Below are 18,076 nucleotides of genomic sequence, written 5' to 3' on the forward strand. Positions count from 1 at the left end.
CAGCGTTTAATGATTAAATACAAATACTAGTATTTGTATTTAATCATTAAACTAACAAATACTAGGACGACCTGTCCGTCTGTCAAACGTCCGTCGGCGAAACGTCTTTAGGCGAATCATCCGGTCACGACATCATCATTGCTCGCTATCGGCACACCAGTATCACACCTGCCACAAGCAGGTGCATGTCAATGTTCCCTCTAATTTTTCATGTAAAACATGCTGTAAAACAAGAAAAACATGAGTGGACAGAGCTACTGCCACTGGCTGCCACTTAAACGGCGCCATCATGGGGAAAGGGGTAAAAAAAAAAAAAAAAAAAAAAAAAAAAAATTAAAAAAAAAAAATCGATCTTTCATATTAAGACGGGGGCCGCAAATTATCGTCCCGCGGGCCGCATTTGGCCCGCGGGCCGCAAGTTTGAGACCCCTGTCCTAAGGGGTCTCCCAGAAAATATCATAATGATTTGTTACACTAACACTGGTAACAGCTATAACATTAGCCTTAGGTGGCACTTGCATCAATGTCATTTCTCACTTATCCCTGGAGGTCACATCCTTGTTGTTTCTCAGTGATTTATTTGAAAACCATTCCAATTTATTATATATTACTGTTTACAGTAATCCCTCGATTATTGCGTCTTCACTTATCGCAAATTCACCACTTCACGATTTTTTTCCGCTATTATTAAAAAGTAATAATTCATAAAAATGTGAAAATCCACGCTGAAACTCATAAGCGGAAGCCATTTTTGCTACTAGGACTCACCACTGAAGAAAAAAAAAAGTTATATTAGGGGTGACTCTACTTCGCGATTTTTCGAGTATCGCGGCCATATCTGGTCTACATTTACCGCGATATTCGAGGGATTACTGTATATCTATTTTCCATTCATAAAATTGCCCATAAGCGCGTGTTTGTAAATTCAACAACAACAAAAAAACATCACCCTCATAATGACCTCACCGGGCTCTTTTCATAGCCACTTTAAGCACCTTCCATTAAACGATGCATCGAGTCTCAAATTATCTGTAATCTGCCTTTTGCCTGCGGTCAGCAGGGATAGGTGCCATTTCCTTGGCCCAGAAAGTGTATAAATGATAGTTGTGGTCAAGTTTTGCTGTAAAAATCAATACTTTCGTTGCCATTCCGTATACCTTATAAATGTCTAGAGGAGTGAACCATATTACCACTTTTTAGGTTTGTATTCTCTCTTGCAGTTGTCTTATGTTTTACAATATTTGCCCCACAATAACCCTTCTCTTTTTCAGATCCGGCCATATGCAGGCTGCCTAGTGCAGTACCTGCCCCTGCTTTGGAAGCAATCTGAAGACCACAACATGCTGAGATGTGCTATACTAACCACTCTTATTCATCTTGTGCAGGTACACTATGTTCCAAACCATTGACCTGACATTGTTTGTCCCTCATATTTTGCTCCCCCTCAATTAATTGATGTTTTCTTGTCTTTTCTGCAATTTTCTAACAAGCTAAACTCTTAACTTTTCTGTCAGCTTCTGTTAAATATCACATCCCAATATGTCTACCATCACTGAGTAGTAGAGTTAAGTTGTGTAGCTGTGTACTATTTAAGGAAACTAGCCGTTTGATCACATTTCGATTGCAAATGGTCAATATTGTGCCTACTTCATACTTTTAAACAAGGTATATTTGCCAATATCCTTTTATCTAATTCCGTCTGATGCAGTTAAAGTCATCACCTCTGGGTATTGTACTGAATTCGATAGATTGGACTTTGGGCCACGACCTGTAGTCCTTTTCTATGTAAAATAAATAAAAAAGTGTTGAATTTTACCTACTATTTAGTCTTAAACAATCTGTGTAGAACACTGATTAAATTGAAGCCACTATTGTTAAATTCCTCAACTTAAATTGATTACTTCTAACTGTTTTTCAGGGCCTGGGTGCGGAGAGTAAGAATCTGTATCCCTTCCTTCTTCCTGTCATCCAGCTAAGCACAGATGTTTCCCAGCCACCTCATGTGTATTTGTTAGAGGATGGACTGGAACTTTGGTATGAACCCTTACTATTTTGTTTCTGGACTAAAACATTTCTATCTGTGATGGTGGGTTATTTTTGAAACCCCATATTGTGATCAATGATAATAAGCATTTTTTTTATTCATAAGTGACAATATGTTTGCTGTCTTTACACCTTTATTAACTATACAATGCATAAAATGTTTTAGGTTAAATTGTCTTACATGATAACAGCTATAATATATTTAATTGAATGCTTTTATTGTCATTATACCAGTATAATGATATTTAAAGCTTCTCCACAAAAAGCACAAGTAACAACAACAAACAAAAAATGTTATTATTTTTCTAGCGAGGTTTGTTGAAAGCTATCAATATGGGTAGGACACTGGGACACAATCACACAATGAGGATTTTAGAGTGTTGAATCAGCCTACCGTGCATGTTTTGGGATGTGGGAGAGACTGATCAACCTGGAGAAAACCCATGCAGGCATGACGAGAACATGCAAACTCCAAACAGGAAGGCTGGAGGTCAGAATTGAACCATTGATCTTAGAACTGTGAGCAGGCGTGCAAAATACTCTAACACCATGCTTCAAATTAATCTAATTAATGATAAACAACTGAAAAAATATGTTCTCAAATTCATTTACAACAGGCTTTGGAGCAACGTTACAGTACAGTATGTCAGAAATGGTTTAATTTGATAATTGTTGTAGGCTCATTTATTTTGTGTTAGGGGAACATCAGCTCACACGACAATAAATGATAAAAAATAGATAATTCTATATATTGTAAAGCTTTCTCTCAGACATGCTGTAACTGTTGTTGTTAGGTCTGCAAAACGTTTGACTGTGTGTGAGTGGAAGATAATTTTTGCAGGTGTTTGCTTTTCATACACTCCTGTCATCTTTTGTCTTTTTAACTCTTGTCCTTAATCTCCCTCTTCTTTGAGTTGTTGCCGAGCACTAAGAATTAGTGTGATGTGAGAGTGTGTGGTAAAAAGCCTACCTCCCTCCCTCCCCTTTTCTACCCTGGTCTTTTATCTTCTCAGATAAATAGTCCTCAAAATATCCATTTGATTTATTTTCTGTGAGGTTGGCACCCACCTCGGCTTTTATCTTCTGTCAACTATTGATTCATATCATTTGTTTATCATATATCAAATCTCTCGAGTTTTCAGAAATTTTAAGTAAAAGCCACACACGTTCTTCAATAGTATTCAAGAGAAGCGGTTAATTTCTACACATTGTGTCAGGTTGTGTGGCTTTTGAAAATTTGAATAATTATCTTATGTCTTATCTCCTCCCCCCCGGCCTGTCCTTCTCTTTATGCAGGTACGTGACTTTGGAGAACAGTCCAGCCATCACCCATGAGCTGCTCAGAATTTTCCAGAACATGTCAGCTCTATTGGGTAAACCCCTCAGAGATTTCTTTCTGCTTTTTTTAGTTTGGATTATCGCCCCCCTCTCTGTCAAACGATAATTTAGCATACTTCATGCCAGTGTTCATGCAAGTGTTAGATACTAAAAAGGCTTCATGCATATGCATGCCTACTGACAGGATGACAGATGTTTCCACCGGAAGGCCATGAGCTGGCATGGCAGCCCGTTGACATGTCACCTCACAAGGTCAAGGCTGAGAAACACCACCAGATGCTGACAAAATGCAAAGCATTAACAGCCACTATTTAGAAAAAAATTTATTACATACACTCAATTTATCCCTGAGGGGGACCATTTACATTTTACTGTGCTGGTACGTGTTAGTACTGCAATATGCCACGCAAAACCAATTCACACACTGTCAAGGGAAAGATGAGTGATAAAGGAGCACAATGGTAATATTTTCTCATGTGTGTGGATGCTCATATTTCAGTGCCATTGACGTTGCTAGACATTTCTATCTATTTTGACTAAACGAACGTCAAATCAGATAGGACGTCTAGCGTCATCAATGGCACCCATTAAGTTACCTCCAAAAATATACTTGTCTGGCATGAATGTGGCCCGTGAACCAAACTGAATTTGATTCTCCTTATGTAGGGCATCTTTCACTGGAAGACAATTTAAACCCCTGTTAACAAATAACACCATTGAATATTTAAAGAAACAACTTTGCCCTTTTATTTTTTGTCAAACTAGTCTAGTCAATTATCACATTTGGCTCCTTTTTATCGCAGTATGCAGTGGTTAATTTTGCTTTGCCCATGGAGAGCAGTGCAGAGATGTGGGATGCAGAAACGAATCTGGCGGGATTGGCGTTGTAGCTTGCCAGGTATGTAGCCTGGCCTGCCTGATAAAAGAGCCCCACTTCATCACTGCTAAATTGGAGCAAAAAATTCCCTAATTAGAATGTCAAGAGCCTCGCCTTGGCCTGACTTGATGAACATTTTTCATTTGTGTAATACTGCCACGACTGCCATGTAGGGTGCACTTCAGCTCCAACACAAAATAAAGACTCATAAACCAAAGCCATGTCAATGATTTTGCACAGTGCTTATAGCTTTGGTTCATTAGTCAACAACATGGAACCGCAGCACTTGAATTTGTTAGAATATTTTACTTTTTTCAATCGCTGTGCAGAGTGGGGAAAAACCAACAAAATAATCTACATACAGTATGAACACAGTAGCAATGGTATCCATTCATTGCAAATATTGAGTACTGCTCTCAGTGTGATGTAAAATATGTTAGCCAAGCTTATTACCAATGTTATGTCCCTCGGCACCTGGCGGGCCGTAACATTTGTTTCCGCAATGCTAGACACTACCTTGTAGCTGATTGCAATTCGCTATTTAAAGTCCCACTGTCACCTCAGGGGGTATTTACTGAATTCAATAGACTCTACTTCATTTGACCACAACCCATAGTCCTTTTGTGTAAATAAACCAAATTAGCGCAAAACACAGTTTTATTCCAGCCGTTGTTCATGACGCTACGGTCAATAACTGGTAGTGATACAGGCAAAGCGAGACTTTTTTTTACACGTAGCACCCACATTCATGTAGTTTTATTGTTGCTTTTTTGTTGTGCAAGCCAGTGTTTAGTTGTTTATTCCCCCCAAATTATTCAAGGTCTTCTTCAGCACAATAGTTAATGCATGTTGTCTCAGAACCGTAGTATTCTTTTGTTTTATCAAAACACATTATTACTAAAGATGGCTTTGGCGGTCATTGTTGTCCCGTCGAAAAATTTGCACCGTTGAAATGTCTCAGTTGATAATGTTTTTGTTTTTCAATTGCTTTGCTTGAGAGCGGCCCAGCGGCTGAGTGGTTAAGAGCAATAGCCTCACACGGTTCAAATCCAGGTCACATTCACCTGTGTGGAGTTTGCATGTTCTCCCTGGGCCTGTGTGGGTTTCCTCGGTTTACTCCGGTTTCCTCCCACATTCCAAAAACATGCATGCTAGGCTGATTGGACACGCTAAATTGCCCCTAGGTATGGGTGTGAGTGTGCATGGTTGTCTTCTTGTGTCCTGCGATCGGCTGGCCACCGATTCAGGGTGCCCCCCTCCTCTGGCCCAGAGTCAGCTGGGATGGACTTCAGCATCCCCCGCTACTCTAATGAGGATAAAGCGGTTCAGAAAATGAATCAATAAATGAATTGCTTTGCTTGATGTTGTGTTGAGTTGAGAGTATTTCTTATATTTCAGTAGGTTCCCAAGAGCGGAAAAAAATAGAGCAAAAGCTAATGCCTCCATGTCGGGCTTTCTTTCACACGTGCTATCTTTGTCACCCTTTCTCCTGCGCCATATCATGGTTATTCTGCGTCCAGTTCATTGTAGGAAGTCAAGCACTGAATAATTACTCTGTAGCCTCTCGCAGGCAAAATGTATTGGATGTCTAGAACCTTCACTGGCAGCCTGTGAAAACCTTATAAAGGGCTAGCACTGGTTATGTGTTTTGGGTGTGCAAAGTTTTCTCAGAAGTATTAGTTGAGATATACTCATCTTTTTTTTCTTTAGACGTTGCCTTGTTTGGGATCAAAACAAGATACCTTCTCACATTTTTTGTTGTTAATGCCTTGAATTTAAAACTGTTATGCAAAAATTTTCATCATCTTTGCACGCACGCTTGGTGTCTGCATGGCCTGCATGGTTTCTCTTTGTTTCAGCTTAATGTGTTTTGTTGTCACAGTTCCAGTTCTGTTCTTTTGAATATTCATGTTGTTTTGCTAAATAAAAAGTCTGAGGAAAACACTGTGTGCCTCCACAGATGGTTACATACATTATCTTTTTTTTGGTTTTCTGTGGCAAGCCAAAAAGTGTATTAGATGCTGTTCATCATACCTGGCTGACTCAGTTGCTAATCATAGAACCTTTTAGATACTGTTCAGTTCTAACTCATTTGTTGAATTTTTTTTGTTTGCTTAATACAGCTTTATTCTTTGCTTTTGATGATGGACCCAACCCAAGAAAGTTATGATGCGAGTGAAAAGAGAAAACTTGCTTGTTTTCAAAGTATTCATGAGTCTTACTATTACTTTTAATTGTGGTTTCTAATAGAGAGGTTGTAGTGAATTGTAGTGTTGTGAATTTCTCAGTGCCCACAAAGCCTTTTTATTCTTGAGAAATTAAATCAGGATGATTAAATGAGAGGATGGTTTTCCCCAACTAGGTTTAAATATCAAAAAGCTCCTACAGTAAAGCCCAATTAAACACCAGAGGTCGAGGATAATATATGTCATTATTGCCTAATGAAGTTGTCAGAAGTGTTTAGTAATTAAATTTAGGTCATTGTTGATATTGCTTCCTAGATTAATGTTGGCAGATGAGCAGCCTCTCAGGAGCTACATAGGCCCGAAGTCACGCTGTTCCTTTGCTCTTGTATACGATATAAGAAACATGTAATTAGAGAAGCTCCTCCAGCTAATTTTCTAGTTTATCTTTTATGGTAAAAGACGGTTTTAATGTGATGCTTTCTTATGAAGTAAACAGTCTAACCCCCAGTACCCTTTGATGATCAAGCATAGTTCTTTTGTTTTAATTTCTTCAAAAATGGAAACTTGTAAGGCTGAAACCTGCATGTGATATGAGGATATGTGCTTTCTCCAGTAAATGGAGGATTTAATAATTTTTGCGAAGCCGTTTATTCAAAATTGTGCATATCCTTCTCAGTGCCTTTTCGACCCCTGTCTGCTTTGTCAAGTGGTAAAATAACATTCACGTCTGTTTCTTTTGTGTTCAGAGTTGAGCTCAGAGAACCTGCGCACATGCTTCCAGATCGTCAATGCCTACCTATACCTGTCTCCAACAGAGTTCCTCCAGGTGACATGAATTCCCAGAGAGTCAAAAACCTTAGTGCTGTGAAATTTAGCCTAATTTAATAACACACTATTTCCCCCCGGATCAACTTAAAAAAAGAGAAATCTGATAAATTTACAAAATGTATATCTTTATCTGTGAAAAAAAAATGAGATTTTATTTTTAAGCCATACTGCCTAGCCCCAGTATCACTGTAATATGTTAGATTGTGCAATACTTCCTAGTGCTTACTGTAATATAAGTTGATTCATCATCTTAGTATTTACAGTAGGTGTTTTCTTATACTTGGGTTATTTTTTTTCTTTTGCAGAATTATGCTGAATCCTTGTGCAAGTCTTTCTGCAGTCTCCTTAAGGACATCACGAATGAGGGCCAGGTCCAAGTGCTCAAGGTAGTCTTTGACTGTCTTTGACTACTATGTTGAGTGTCTAAAAATAGAACATTACTTTTTGGCTAATGGCATATCCAGGGCCATATGGTTGTGGGATGGTATCAACGAGGTGGTGGAATGCTGTTTGTAAATAGCAGCCACTCCCTCCTTTGTGAAATTAGTTAATCACTTCTGATTATAATGGAGATATTTATTCCTTCATTCGTCTTCCGTACTGCGCATTCTCATAAGGGTTGTGGGGGTTTCTGGAGCCAATCCCAACTGACTTGGGGCGAAAGGCAGACTACACCCTAGACTGCTCCCCTTCAGAACCATTCGCAACTCACAATCATAGCGCCCCAGAGCAAGCATTGATCCCACGCATCGAAGTAAGCCGAGTGAACCACTACACCTTCAGGTGGCTTTGGAAATATTAAATGCGGTCAATATTCTTGGTAGGAGTAATTCACAAAAAACAGATTAACCAATTTCTACCTATATGAACTGTTATTGCAATATTTTTTAGTACTTACTACTAGTTATGTCCTTATTGTGACTAATTAGATTAGCATTAGAGGAGTTTAGTGATATATTGTGGAGTATTCTATAGTACAAATATGAACTCTGTTGTCAACAAAGGACCCCCTTTATATCATTTTATGTACAGCATCCAGCAATACAGATTATACTGGTATTTCTTCTACCCGTATTCTCGCTTCCTTATATGCATAGAGCGCAGTACTTGCATAAATGTGAGGCTCCTTTGTTCTTACTAAAAGAAACACCTCAGCCCACACATTGGCACTTCACATTATATGAGCACTCTCGTTGAGGTCTTTCTATGTAATGTTCGAAAGAATATAGAATACATGCAGACAATATTTGTTTGTCATTTTCATTTAGTTTTTCCATTCAAATGCTAATTTGTTGCAACATATACAGGGGAATGCCATTAAAGATTCCTTTGGAGGTTTAATTGTGTTTAGACTACTGACTAAGCAGGGCTGCTTATTTAGTGGATTCATTTAAAGTCTGGAAACTCAACTGTGCTGTGACTTTTTAAGCAGCAGTCTTCAGTAAGGGGTAGTCAATTTTGTTGTACAAATACATTCCACTAATAATAAAAGAGTCATCTTTAATTCTTATGTTTGCTTTCAATTTTGCACTTAACCCAGTTATGTTAATTTTTGGGGGGGGATTTCATTTTATGGACCCTACTGAAATGTCTTTAAAACTTCCCTGATCATATCCATGATCCAATCCAATCATAACTCAAATCCCAAATAATATGGAAAGTGAATGTTCTTCACTCATTGCACGCTCAGTACAAACTAGATATAGATTCCGTAGTTTGATTCAACTTTTACTTCTGTGTTTCAACAGGTGGTAGAAATAGCATTAAAGGTCAGTCCCATAGTCGGAGCCCACATGTTCCAGCCACTGCTGCAAGGTGTCCTCACAGGTGTAGTGAATGGAGAGGTGAGTTTTCCGTATCCCCTTCCAATCTACACTTGTAAACCGCATCTTAAAAATCCTTGCAACTTTTTGCTGTGAAACAACTTTCTGATATTGCAAAGCATTCTTTATTAGCAAGACCAAGCTTACACTTCGTTGCAAGTAAATGTATAATAATATGAAATAAATCCCTGACAATGGAAGAGCAACTCTATCATGCCTATTTCAAAATAAAATGCATTATGGTACAAGTGTATTTAAGTTTAGAGGGTTGTCCGCTCAGGTCGCAAAATTAGCCAGGTCCGCCTCTGGCCCGATGTATCAGGAGATATTTATATACAAATTACTTTTGCTGTTGTCATCTTTGTTTTGTGCAGAGATATCCTGTGGTAATGTCCACCTACCTGGGCATCATCGGCCGCATCCTTCTCCAGAATTCAAGCTTCTTCTCATCTCTACTCACCAAGATGGCTACTGAATGTGGCCAGGAGGTGAGATTTCATGCATGTCTTTCTTTTTGGCTTCAATTCAATTCAATTCAATTTATTGGCAAGAAAAAGCACAGGGACTGCCTTGTGTTCATCATGAACACAAGCTCAGTGTTCATGACTGCCTCAGACTGCCTTTCTCAGCAATCTCTTGAAATTGCCTTTTAATGTTGCTGTATCAAAAAAAGGCCTGTGAAAGTTGAATCAGTCAGAAAGTGTGCTCTAAATGATGAGCCATGGAATTGTTGGTGGTACCTTTTTCAGGCACTGATGCAAAGGTCTAGTCCTTTAGTTCTGGAACTTTTACATTTTGTTTGGCCTAATTATATGAGAAAGGGAAGAATAGGGTGTTTGGAAAAAACTCTCGGCTGTCACAAGACCGTTAATTTCTATTCCCCCATTTTTTTTGCTTTACCAGATTGACCAATTGTTTGGTAGTGTGATAGAAATGTGGGTGGACCGGTTAGACAACATTACGCAGCCTGAAAGAAAGAAGCTTTCGTCTCTCGCCCTGCTTTCCCTCTTGCCATCTGACAGCAGGTAAGGCACAGTCATACATACACATTTGGGGATTTGGAGCCATGGTTTGGGGGAGTAAGAATACAGAGATACTGTACATTATCAGGCCTGTCGACTTCCCAGATGTGATTTATTAGGAAAGCAATAGGAAGTGTGACTGTCACACTTAAACAAATGCAGTAGTTGACTTTGTAAACAAATCAAGTAAAGCTCAACCTCTTGCTTTCTGTACTTCTCAAGCAATGCTTTTCGTTGGATATGCAACTCCTTTGAAAGAGCCTTTAAAAGCCAATTCTAGATAAAAAGATATTCTTGAATGCCAATGAATTGGTTCTTTAGAAAATATCACTTGCTAGTACTACGACGTGCTCAAATTTTGTGAAAAAGTGAAACCTTGAATAATTGATCAGTAGTCTCACAATAGCCGGCGCACTGCTTGAAAAGCAGTGTATTTCTAAATTACCGGCAGATTTTGTATTTATTGAGGAGCTTGCCATCGACACACTCGTATCTCTTACCTTCACGAACAGATATCCAGTGATTTTTTTTCTTCGTTACAACTCTAACAGCTATACAGTTGCAATTTACTTAAAAGTGCTTTTTGACGGAATGCATTACATATCTTATGAAGTGTTAATAGTTTGAGCTTTTTTGAAGAAACTTTAAGATAAGGGGTGGCTAATAATGCATTTGCTCATCTAGATTTTGGGAAAACTGACATTCTCCACAGTCTTGATTTTGTAATGTTAGAGAGCCATGAAATTGGAAATTGGCAACCTAGGCTGGTCTGTAACTGCATGACAAATCAACTATCCCGCATATCATCACAGTTACAATTGTAAGGGTAGTATATCTTTTCTTATTTACGATTATGCATCTCGTTATTTTTTTTTCTCTGTGTGTGAATGACAAAAAATTGTCTAACTGAAGCTGAGTAGAGCAAGGTTTTATCAACCTTTCCACAGGCTGTTTTCAGTACCTTCTGTTTTGTATAATTCTTTTCTAACAAACTACTTGTAAAATCACAAAAAAGCTTGGATATGGTCAACATAGTAGTATATCCGGTATTAAGGGAGATGGATAAGAGGGTATTCAGTTAGTCACAGTGGAACCTGCCCGGCAGCACATTGGTTAGCATGTCAGTCAGCCTCACAGTTCTGAGGTTGAGGGTTCGATTCCAGGGCCGTCCCCACTGTGTGAAGTTTGCGTGTTCTCCCCAGGCTTGTGTGGGTTTTCTCGGTTAGGCTGGCTGAACACCCTAAATTGACCCTGGGTGAGCATGAATGGTTGTCTGTCTCCTTGTGCCCTGCAATGGGCTTGCCACTGATTCAGGGTGTTTCCCGCCTGGTGCCCATAGTTAGCTGGGATAGGCTCCAGCACCCCCACCACCCCTGACTCCTATTGACCGCTTCTCTTGGACGTCATCAAAATTTGTGTGTGCAGCATTGGCTTCCAAAAATGCTTTGGAACACCGAAGGAGTAAGGAAGATGGTCTCCATCTGTAAACGTTCGTTTTGGTCTTCGTTTACCTGCAGTCAAGGGGTTTATAGTTGTGTCCTAGAATGGAAAAGAAAAGCTACAGCATTGATAAATGGAATCGGTCAACTTGTCTTTGGGCGGCCATGTGCTTTTTTGCCAGCTACTTAATCATAGGGAGGATTTAACAGATTGAGTCTTTGTTAAAGTGCTACCCTCATTACTTTTACTTGATACAGGCATTTTCAAGTGTTATCGGTGACAATGACTTATGACCTGATCATTCATGTGCCATTTAGTTTGATCCAGGACAAGTTTTGCGGTATAATCAACATCTGTGTCGAGACTTTGCATGACGTGATGACAGAAGATCCTGAGACAAGCACCTACAAAGAGTAAGTATGCATCTCTATATGGTACTACATTTAAATACAAAAACAATAAAACCTCAAATTTATATCTAAAGAGAAAAAATGTATTTTTTTTCCTTTTTGGACCTTTTCTAATATAAATTCATACGTTTATCTCAGGTATTAGGTTGAGACCTTTTGTAGAAAAAAGGTTTTAAGAACAGCGCATTCTTGCAGTCACTGCAAATAGAAATGGAACACAGAAATACCAACGCTGCATCTTTTCATTAAGGCATGAGTGGCAGCTGCACCTGTCCCGCTTTAATGATAACCACAAGCGTGAAAGTGAAGGCATTTGATAGTTGACTAATCTAGATAGTGACAAATTGACTGAAGGAGGGTGAGCAGAACCAGAAGGACCACATTTTTGTGAAACTCAATCAATTGAAGAGAAAACAACCTGTATGCATCAGCTTGATGTGGGAAGGGAATAAATATCCCATCATACTTTGAAAGTGAATCTATCTCTGTGTATGTTTGCGTTCTTTTTCACTGAGGCATAAGACTCATTTCTAAGCTCCGTACATATTCTTGATGCCTGCGTGAGTTTTCTCTGGGTGCTCCGGTTTTCTCCCACATCCCAAAAACATGCATGGTAGACTGGTCGAGGACTCTAAATTGCTCCGAGGTATGAGTGTGAACATGAATGGTTGTCTCCTTGTGACCCGCAATTGGCTGGCTACCAATTTAGGGTGCCCCCCGCCTGCTGGCCATAGTTAACTGGGATATGCTTCAGCCCCCCCGTGACATGTCGTACCAAAACTGAATGAATTAAGTTGGAAGGACTCGACTCAGGAGGCTTTTTGTCTTTTCCCCCTGCATTCAATTCAGCAGTATGAATTGCAAGTGCAATTTGTCTGCGCGTGTGTACGCCCTGTCCTGAAGTGGTTTCCTGTCATGAAGTATACGTATGGTTATTAATATTGAGTTGAATATTATTGTGTTTGCAGCTGCATGCTGATGAACCACTTTGAGGAGCCCAAGTTGAGTGAGGATGAGGAGCCGCCGACTGAACAGGACAAAAGGAAGAAACTAGTCAGTCAAACAAACACACATGCAATGATTCTTGAAACATTTTCCATGCTTCATTTGCATCTTTATAAAATGTAATCCTACATTTCCCTAAAATATATGATTCTTTTAGATGCATGACTGCAAATGGCAGTTGGGGAAGATAACTGAATTGATACACAATTATACATTTCATATTGTTTTTTGAGAAAAATCTATTAATACACCCACGTGAGAAATGGTGGTAGGCTGGTTGAACAATCTAAATGGTCCCTATGTGTGAGCGTAAATGGTTGTTCATCTTAGTGTGCCCTCCGATTGACTGGTCATCAATTCAGGGTGTACCCTGCCTACTGCCTGTTATCGACTGGGATAGGCTCCAGCACCCCCGCAACACGCGTGAGGATAAGCGGAAAATGAATGCAGGGCCTGACTCGATTCAATCCCTCTTCATTTAAAGCAAACATGCTAAAAACTACCCAACAGTACTGTTTGCAAATACTACATACATATAAATGCTAGAATTTAGTATTGGTACTGTGTATTGTATGTTAAAGTACCACTAAAGCAATTACATTTTTTATACAAAAAAAGAAAACAAACCTAAAATGCATCTTCTGACATGCACCTATAGGCTAAAACTTTTGATGGACTTTGCAAAAGTCTTGGTAAGTAGTGAAACTACATACCAATACACTGTTTATTCCAAAATTAGAAAGTGGACCCAAAGGAGCTAAAGAAATCACTTTTGCTTATCCGGGACTAAATGCACTTAAAGCTGCTTTGTGGACATAAATTGTGCAATTTACATATATATGAATTGAATGCTTTTAGTGTCATTATACAAGTAAAATTAGATTTAAAGCCTCACCATGAAGTGCACAATAACAACAACTAATAAATAATCAATCAATGATAACAATAACTAATAAATTAAATAAACAAGAAATAAATAATAATAAATAATAACAATAAATAATCAAATAAGTAATAAATAAATAAATCAGTAATCAAGATAGGATTTTTCCTTTTGCATTAACAATGTGATCTTGTTGCTATAAATTATTGCATTTTAATATAGAAAGTCTACAATATCAACCCGGCTTCCTTGTGATAAAGCTTTTTTCCCCTTTCATCCACCAGTTTATTTTTTAGTTTCTCTTATATAAGAAATAATTGATGCTGCCTTCTCTTGTGAGATTTCAACAAGGAAGCCACTTACCGCAGGCAATGCAATAATATTTTTGCCTTCATACTTGTGCTTGTCTTTTAAGTTCTTACCACTCTCATGTCTTTCTTCATGGGGACATTTGTCTCACTGAGCCAATGTGCTATTAATATTCAGTTCTTAAATTGATCCTAATACATTTTAATGATCAATATGACACATGTGTGGCTCTTTACAAGCTATTCTCAGGCTGATTGTTTGTTCAAAGGACTTCAAAGTTAGTCTAATTGAAGTTGCAACTCGAGTCCAAAAATCCCTCAGGATTGATAACATATTCCTCGTTCTCTGAGAGGGGGTTTGTCAGGGTGCAACCCCAGTCAGTTTCCACCTAATTTGGGTTTGCTGTGGAAAGATAGGAGTAATTTAAATAAAACCTTCATCTTGAATTATTTTTATTTTGTTGTTGTTGCAAAAATTGGCCTTTTTTCATACCACCTTTGTCGGACATGAAAATATAGGATTGATTGATATAGTGTGTTTATTTATTCCTCATATTTGTTTCTTTTTTTATAATAATTGTGTGCACTTCCAAATTCATGCCATTAGTTGCAGCGAAGGCACTAATAGAAATCACATTTATTGATCTCCTCTAAACAATATGTACTCCCCACATAATAAAAAGGTCAACCATTCATGTTCTATTCCGTAGTATATTTTCGATCAAAAATAAGTCACAGTATTGAGGCTCTTTGCCCATATCTCATGCTTCCTAATTAAGCACATGTTGCCTGAATCTAAAACTAAAGTTCTTGTCATTTTGAAACTGTTTCATACTCCTGCAAAATATAAGTTGGTGAAGGTTTCAGCTGCAAGTGATGGTTTTCTCATGTAATTGGAAAAAAAAACACTGTTAATGGTAGTCTGTGTTTGATAATAACCAGCATTTACGCCCTCTACCAATTCCTATTAGTAGCACATTAGTAGCACATATTCCAATTTGTGAAGCCTCATTTCCTGAGCAAATGACTGCAATCAAATTGTAATCCTCCCACTACATCGGATCATAAAAAAGCCCATCTTGGCAATGAGGAGTATTTTGTGCACTGTTGAACAGTCTGTCCTGTTATGTTAGAACCTTCTTAAATATCTCACAATGAAACGATCAGTTTAGCAGTAAATTAAATTCTAAGCATGGTCACTTAAAATAATGATTCTATTGCTCTCTCAACATTAAGTAGACACTGACTAAAATCCAAGTCTACAAATACAAGTAAAATGATGACTATCAAGGACCAGTGAAGACAATCTATAAAGGTCACTCACACATTATATATTTATTAATTGGATAATTGTCAAAAATGACACCTTAAGAGCTCTATTGCAGTCTTGACGCACCGAGGCTTAGCCCACAGGGTTAGCCGGGGTCGCAGACGTCATGTCAAAAACAAAAAAATAGAATTAACATCTGTTTGCGTGTAACTCAGTCAACCCCACGCTGTCAGCAATGTTTTTTTATGTCTGCTAGAATTCATTTGGAAGCCTCACAGCTCATTACATTACATGCGTGTGTCTGTGAGCCAGTATTCTCACTGTGTTATCGACACGTGGTAAATCCATTGCGTGATTATCAGTAAATTTAATCTTTTTCTGCACTAGTGAGGAAATTTGTTTTTATGCTCCTGTCAGTTCGTTAAATATAACATCTCAAGCTCCATCAGGATTTCTTTACATTTTACTTACTGATTTATGGTCAAAGGATCATTTTCTGTATATCATTTGTTGAATGTAATATCACTAAAATAGGTCTCCAGTTGTGTGGCTCTTAATGAAGTCTTTTTTTTTCAAATCTCATTTTGTTGTAGTTTAAATAACATCCCCATTTTGTTTAGTCTATTGCATATTAAAGGCAATATGGTGATGTGCATTGCTAAAATTACTGACTTATTTAGTAGTAGTGATCATCCAGAAATCAGGGATGACACTGAGCTTGTGTTCATGATGACAACAATGCTCATTTTAAACACAGTAAACTGATCAAGTTCTCTTTGCCACTAGACAGTAATTTATGCTTAGTATATACTTCTCTCATTACGACACAATAGCAGCCACTCTTCAGGAGCTTGATTACCCTGTAATCGTGGAAAACTAATGAGTAGTACAAGTGCCATGATTAGCAAGAGACTGTGAGTTGCCATCTAAAATACTGTTGCTCTCCAGCGTCTTATTTGCCTGCCCTTTCCCCCTCTGTTTATGACGTCTACCAGCAATGGCAAATTCAACTTTGGCTGATTAGATCATTAACACTAGTGTTAAAGAGAGCTGCTTGCTTTTCGTATGGGTCTGTACACTAACCTAGTTGCTAAGACTCGGCAGACGAAGAAACAACACCAGCATAATTAGTGTGTTCAGTGGTAAAGAACAGACACAGTCATGAAGCAAGAAACAATTATTAGTTAAACAGTAGAACCTCTGAAGTTGGATTTACTTTCAAAACAATTCCCAAGTGGTGCAATTTGGGTTTGGTATATAGGGCTACCATTGCCGAGGAATCTCAACGGCACTCTCTTTCAGCAGACAGTCCAAACCAGGTGACTAGGAATCAGAAACAGGCATCCCTATTTTAACAGCATTACTGACATTTTTTTGTTTCTAAGACACTCACATAAAATCTTATGTTTATTATATGATGCAATTGTTGCGCATTAGTCTTTGTAATATACAGTATCATTTGTTTTCCCTTTTTGCAACTCACAAAAAACTTTTAAATAAAAAAAGTTTTTGTTGTATTGCAGTTGGCCTTGGAGGACCCTGTGCACACCATTTCTCTCCAGCAGTTTGTCTACGAGAAACTAAAGGCTCAGCAAATCCTCCTGGGTGACCAGGGCTTTGGCAACCTCATGGAAAGTGTGGACACGGAGCTTGTAAGGCAGCTCCAGGAGTTCCTGCAGGGCTTCTGAATCACATCCACATCCTCCACTAGCCTATACAACCCACCATTGCCATTTAATCCTCAATGCCTTCTTCCCTTCAGAAAAAAAAGACTCACAAACATGTGGGCCCTAATGGAAATATTCCCCAACGCTGCCCATGTTCTCTGCCTTATCTATATATCTAGAAATAGCCTTTTCCAATCGCCCGTCATCATGTCACCTCCCACCATTAACAAAACAGATTGCTTTATTATTATTTTTTTAAGAGTGTTTAATGCGTATTTACCATTAGTTTGAGAAGCATTAGCTCTTTCGAGCGTCTACTAAATTTCTCACTTTATATTTTTCTTCTTTTAGTGTGGTTTTGATATGGAAAGAGTAGAGGTGTACTTACCAAAAATAGTTTGCAAGCCAAGGACTATTCAACTGAATTATCTACAGACTGAAGCTGCAATGTGGTATAAAAGAAACAAGATGGACCTGAAACAGTTTACAAAATCTATCCCCCAAATCCCTCAAGAAGAAAAAAAAACAAATGTAAGTTTTGTATCTATGTAAAATATGGACTGTATTCAGCATGACTATATCAATTTGTTTTTACTTCCCCTCCATGTTTTAAGGTGTTCACGTCACAGCCAGACGTCAAATTGAACTAACTACTGAGTTTTTGTTGTTGTTGTTTTTAGTTAGATTACACAATAGGTGATTATTTTCTATTTTCAAGCCAATGACCTGAATGTGGAATTATGTATATACGTATTGCTGCTATTTGTGGGAGTGTTGGAGCACTTTAACCAAAAATATTATTTTCATTACTGCTATGTGTTTAACACATTGAACATCAGAGGACATATACCTAAGCTTAAAAAAGTGTATATATATATTTTTTTTCATCAATATGATCTGCAACTACCCTATTATGGCTAGTAGAATAAATTACAAATAAATCAGGACATCTTAATTTAGAAATGAATTTGTGTTC

General features: G+C 38.2%; 1 protein-coding gene across 1 annotated transcript in view; it reads left to right on the top strand.

The window, feature by feature from the left end:
- Positions 1-17,630, top strand: part of ipo11 (importin 11) — a 46,193-nt gene extending 28,563 nt beyond the window's left edge. Inside the window, exons 20-30 of the mRNA XM_077601230.1 lie at positions 1,272-1,385; positions 1,919-2,034; positions 3,340-3,416; positions 7,191-7,270; positions 7,578-7,658; positions 9,021-9,116; positions 9,470-9,583; positions 9,999-10,120; positions 11,875-11,970; positions 12,936-13,020; positions 16,957-17,630. Of these exons, the coding sequence (XP_077457356.1) occupies positions 1,272-1,385; positions 1,919-2,034; positions 3,340-3,416; positions 7,191-7,270; positions 7,578-7,658; positions 9,021-9,116; positions 9,470-9,583; positions 9,999-10,120; positions 11,875-11,970; positions 12,936-13,020; positions 16,957-17,121 (1,146 nt within the window). The 3' untranslated portion in view covers positions 17,122-17,630. The remainder of the gene's footprint in view (positions 1-1,271; positions 1,386-1,918; positions 2,035-3,339; positions 3,417-7,190; positions 7,271-7,577; positions 7,659-9,020; positions 9,117-9,469; positions 9,584-9,998; positions 10,121-11,874; positions 11,971-12,935; positions 13,021-16,956) is intronic.
- Positions 17,631-18,076: the final 446 nt, after the last annotated feature.

The sequence above is a fragment of the Stigmatopora argus genome, chromosome 5, assembly GCF_051989625.1.
Source record: "Stigmatopora argus isolate UIUO_Sarg chromosome 5, RoL_Sarg_1.0, whole genome shotgun sequence".
NCBI lineage: Eukaryota > Metazoa > Chordata > Actinopteri > Syngnathiformes > Syngnathidae > Stigmatopora > Stigmatopora argus.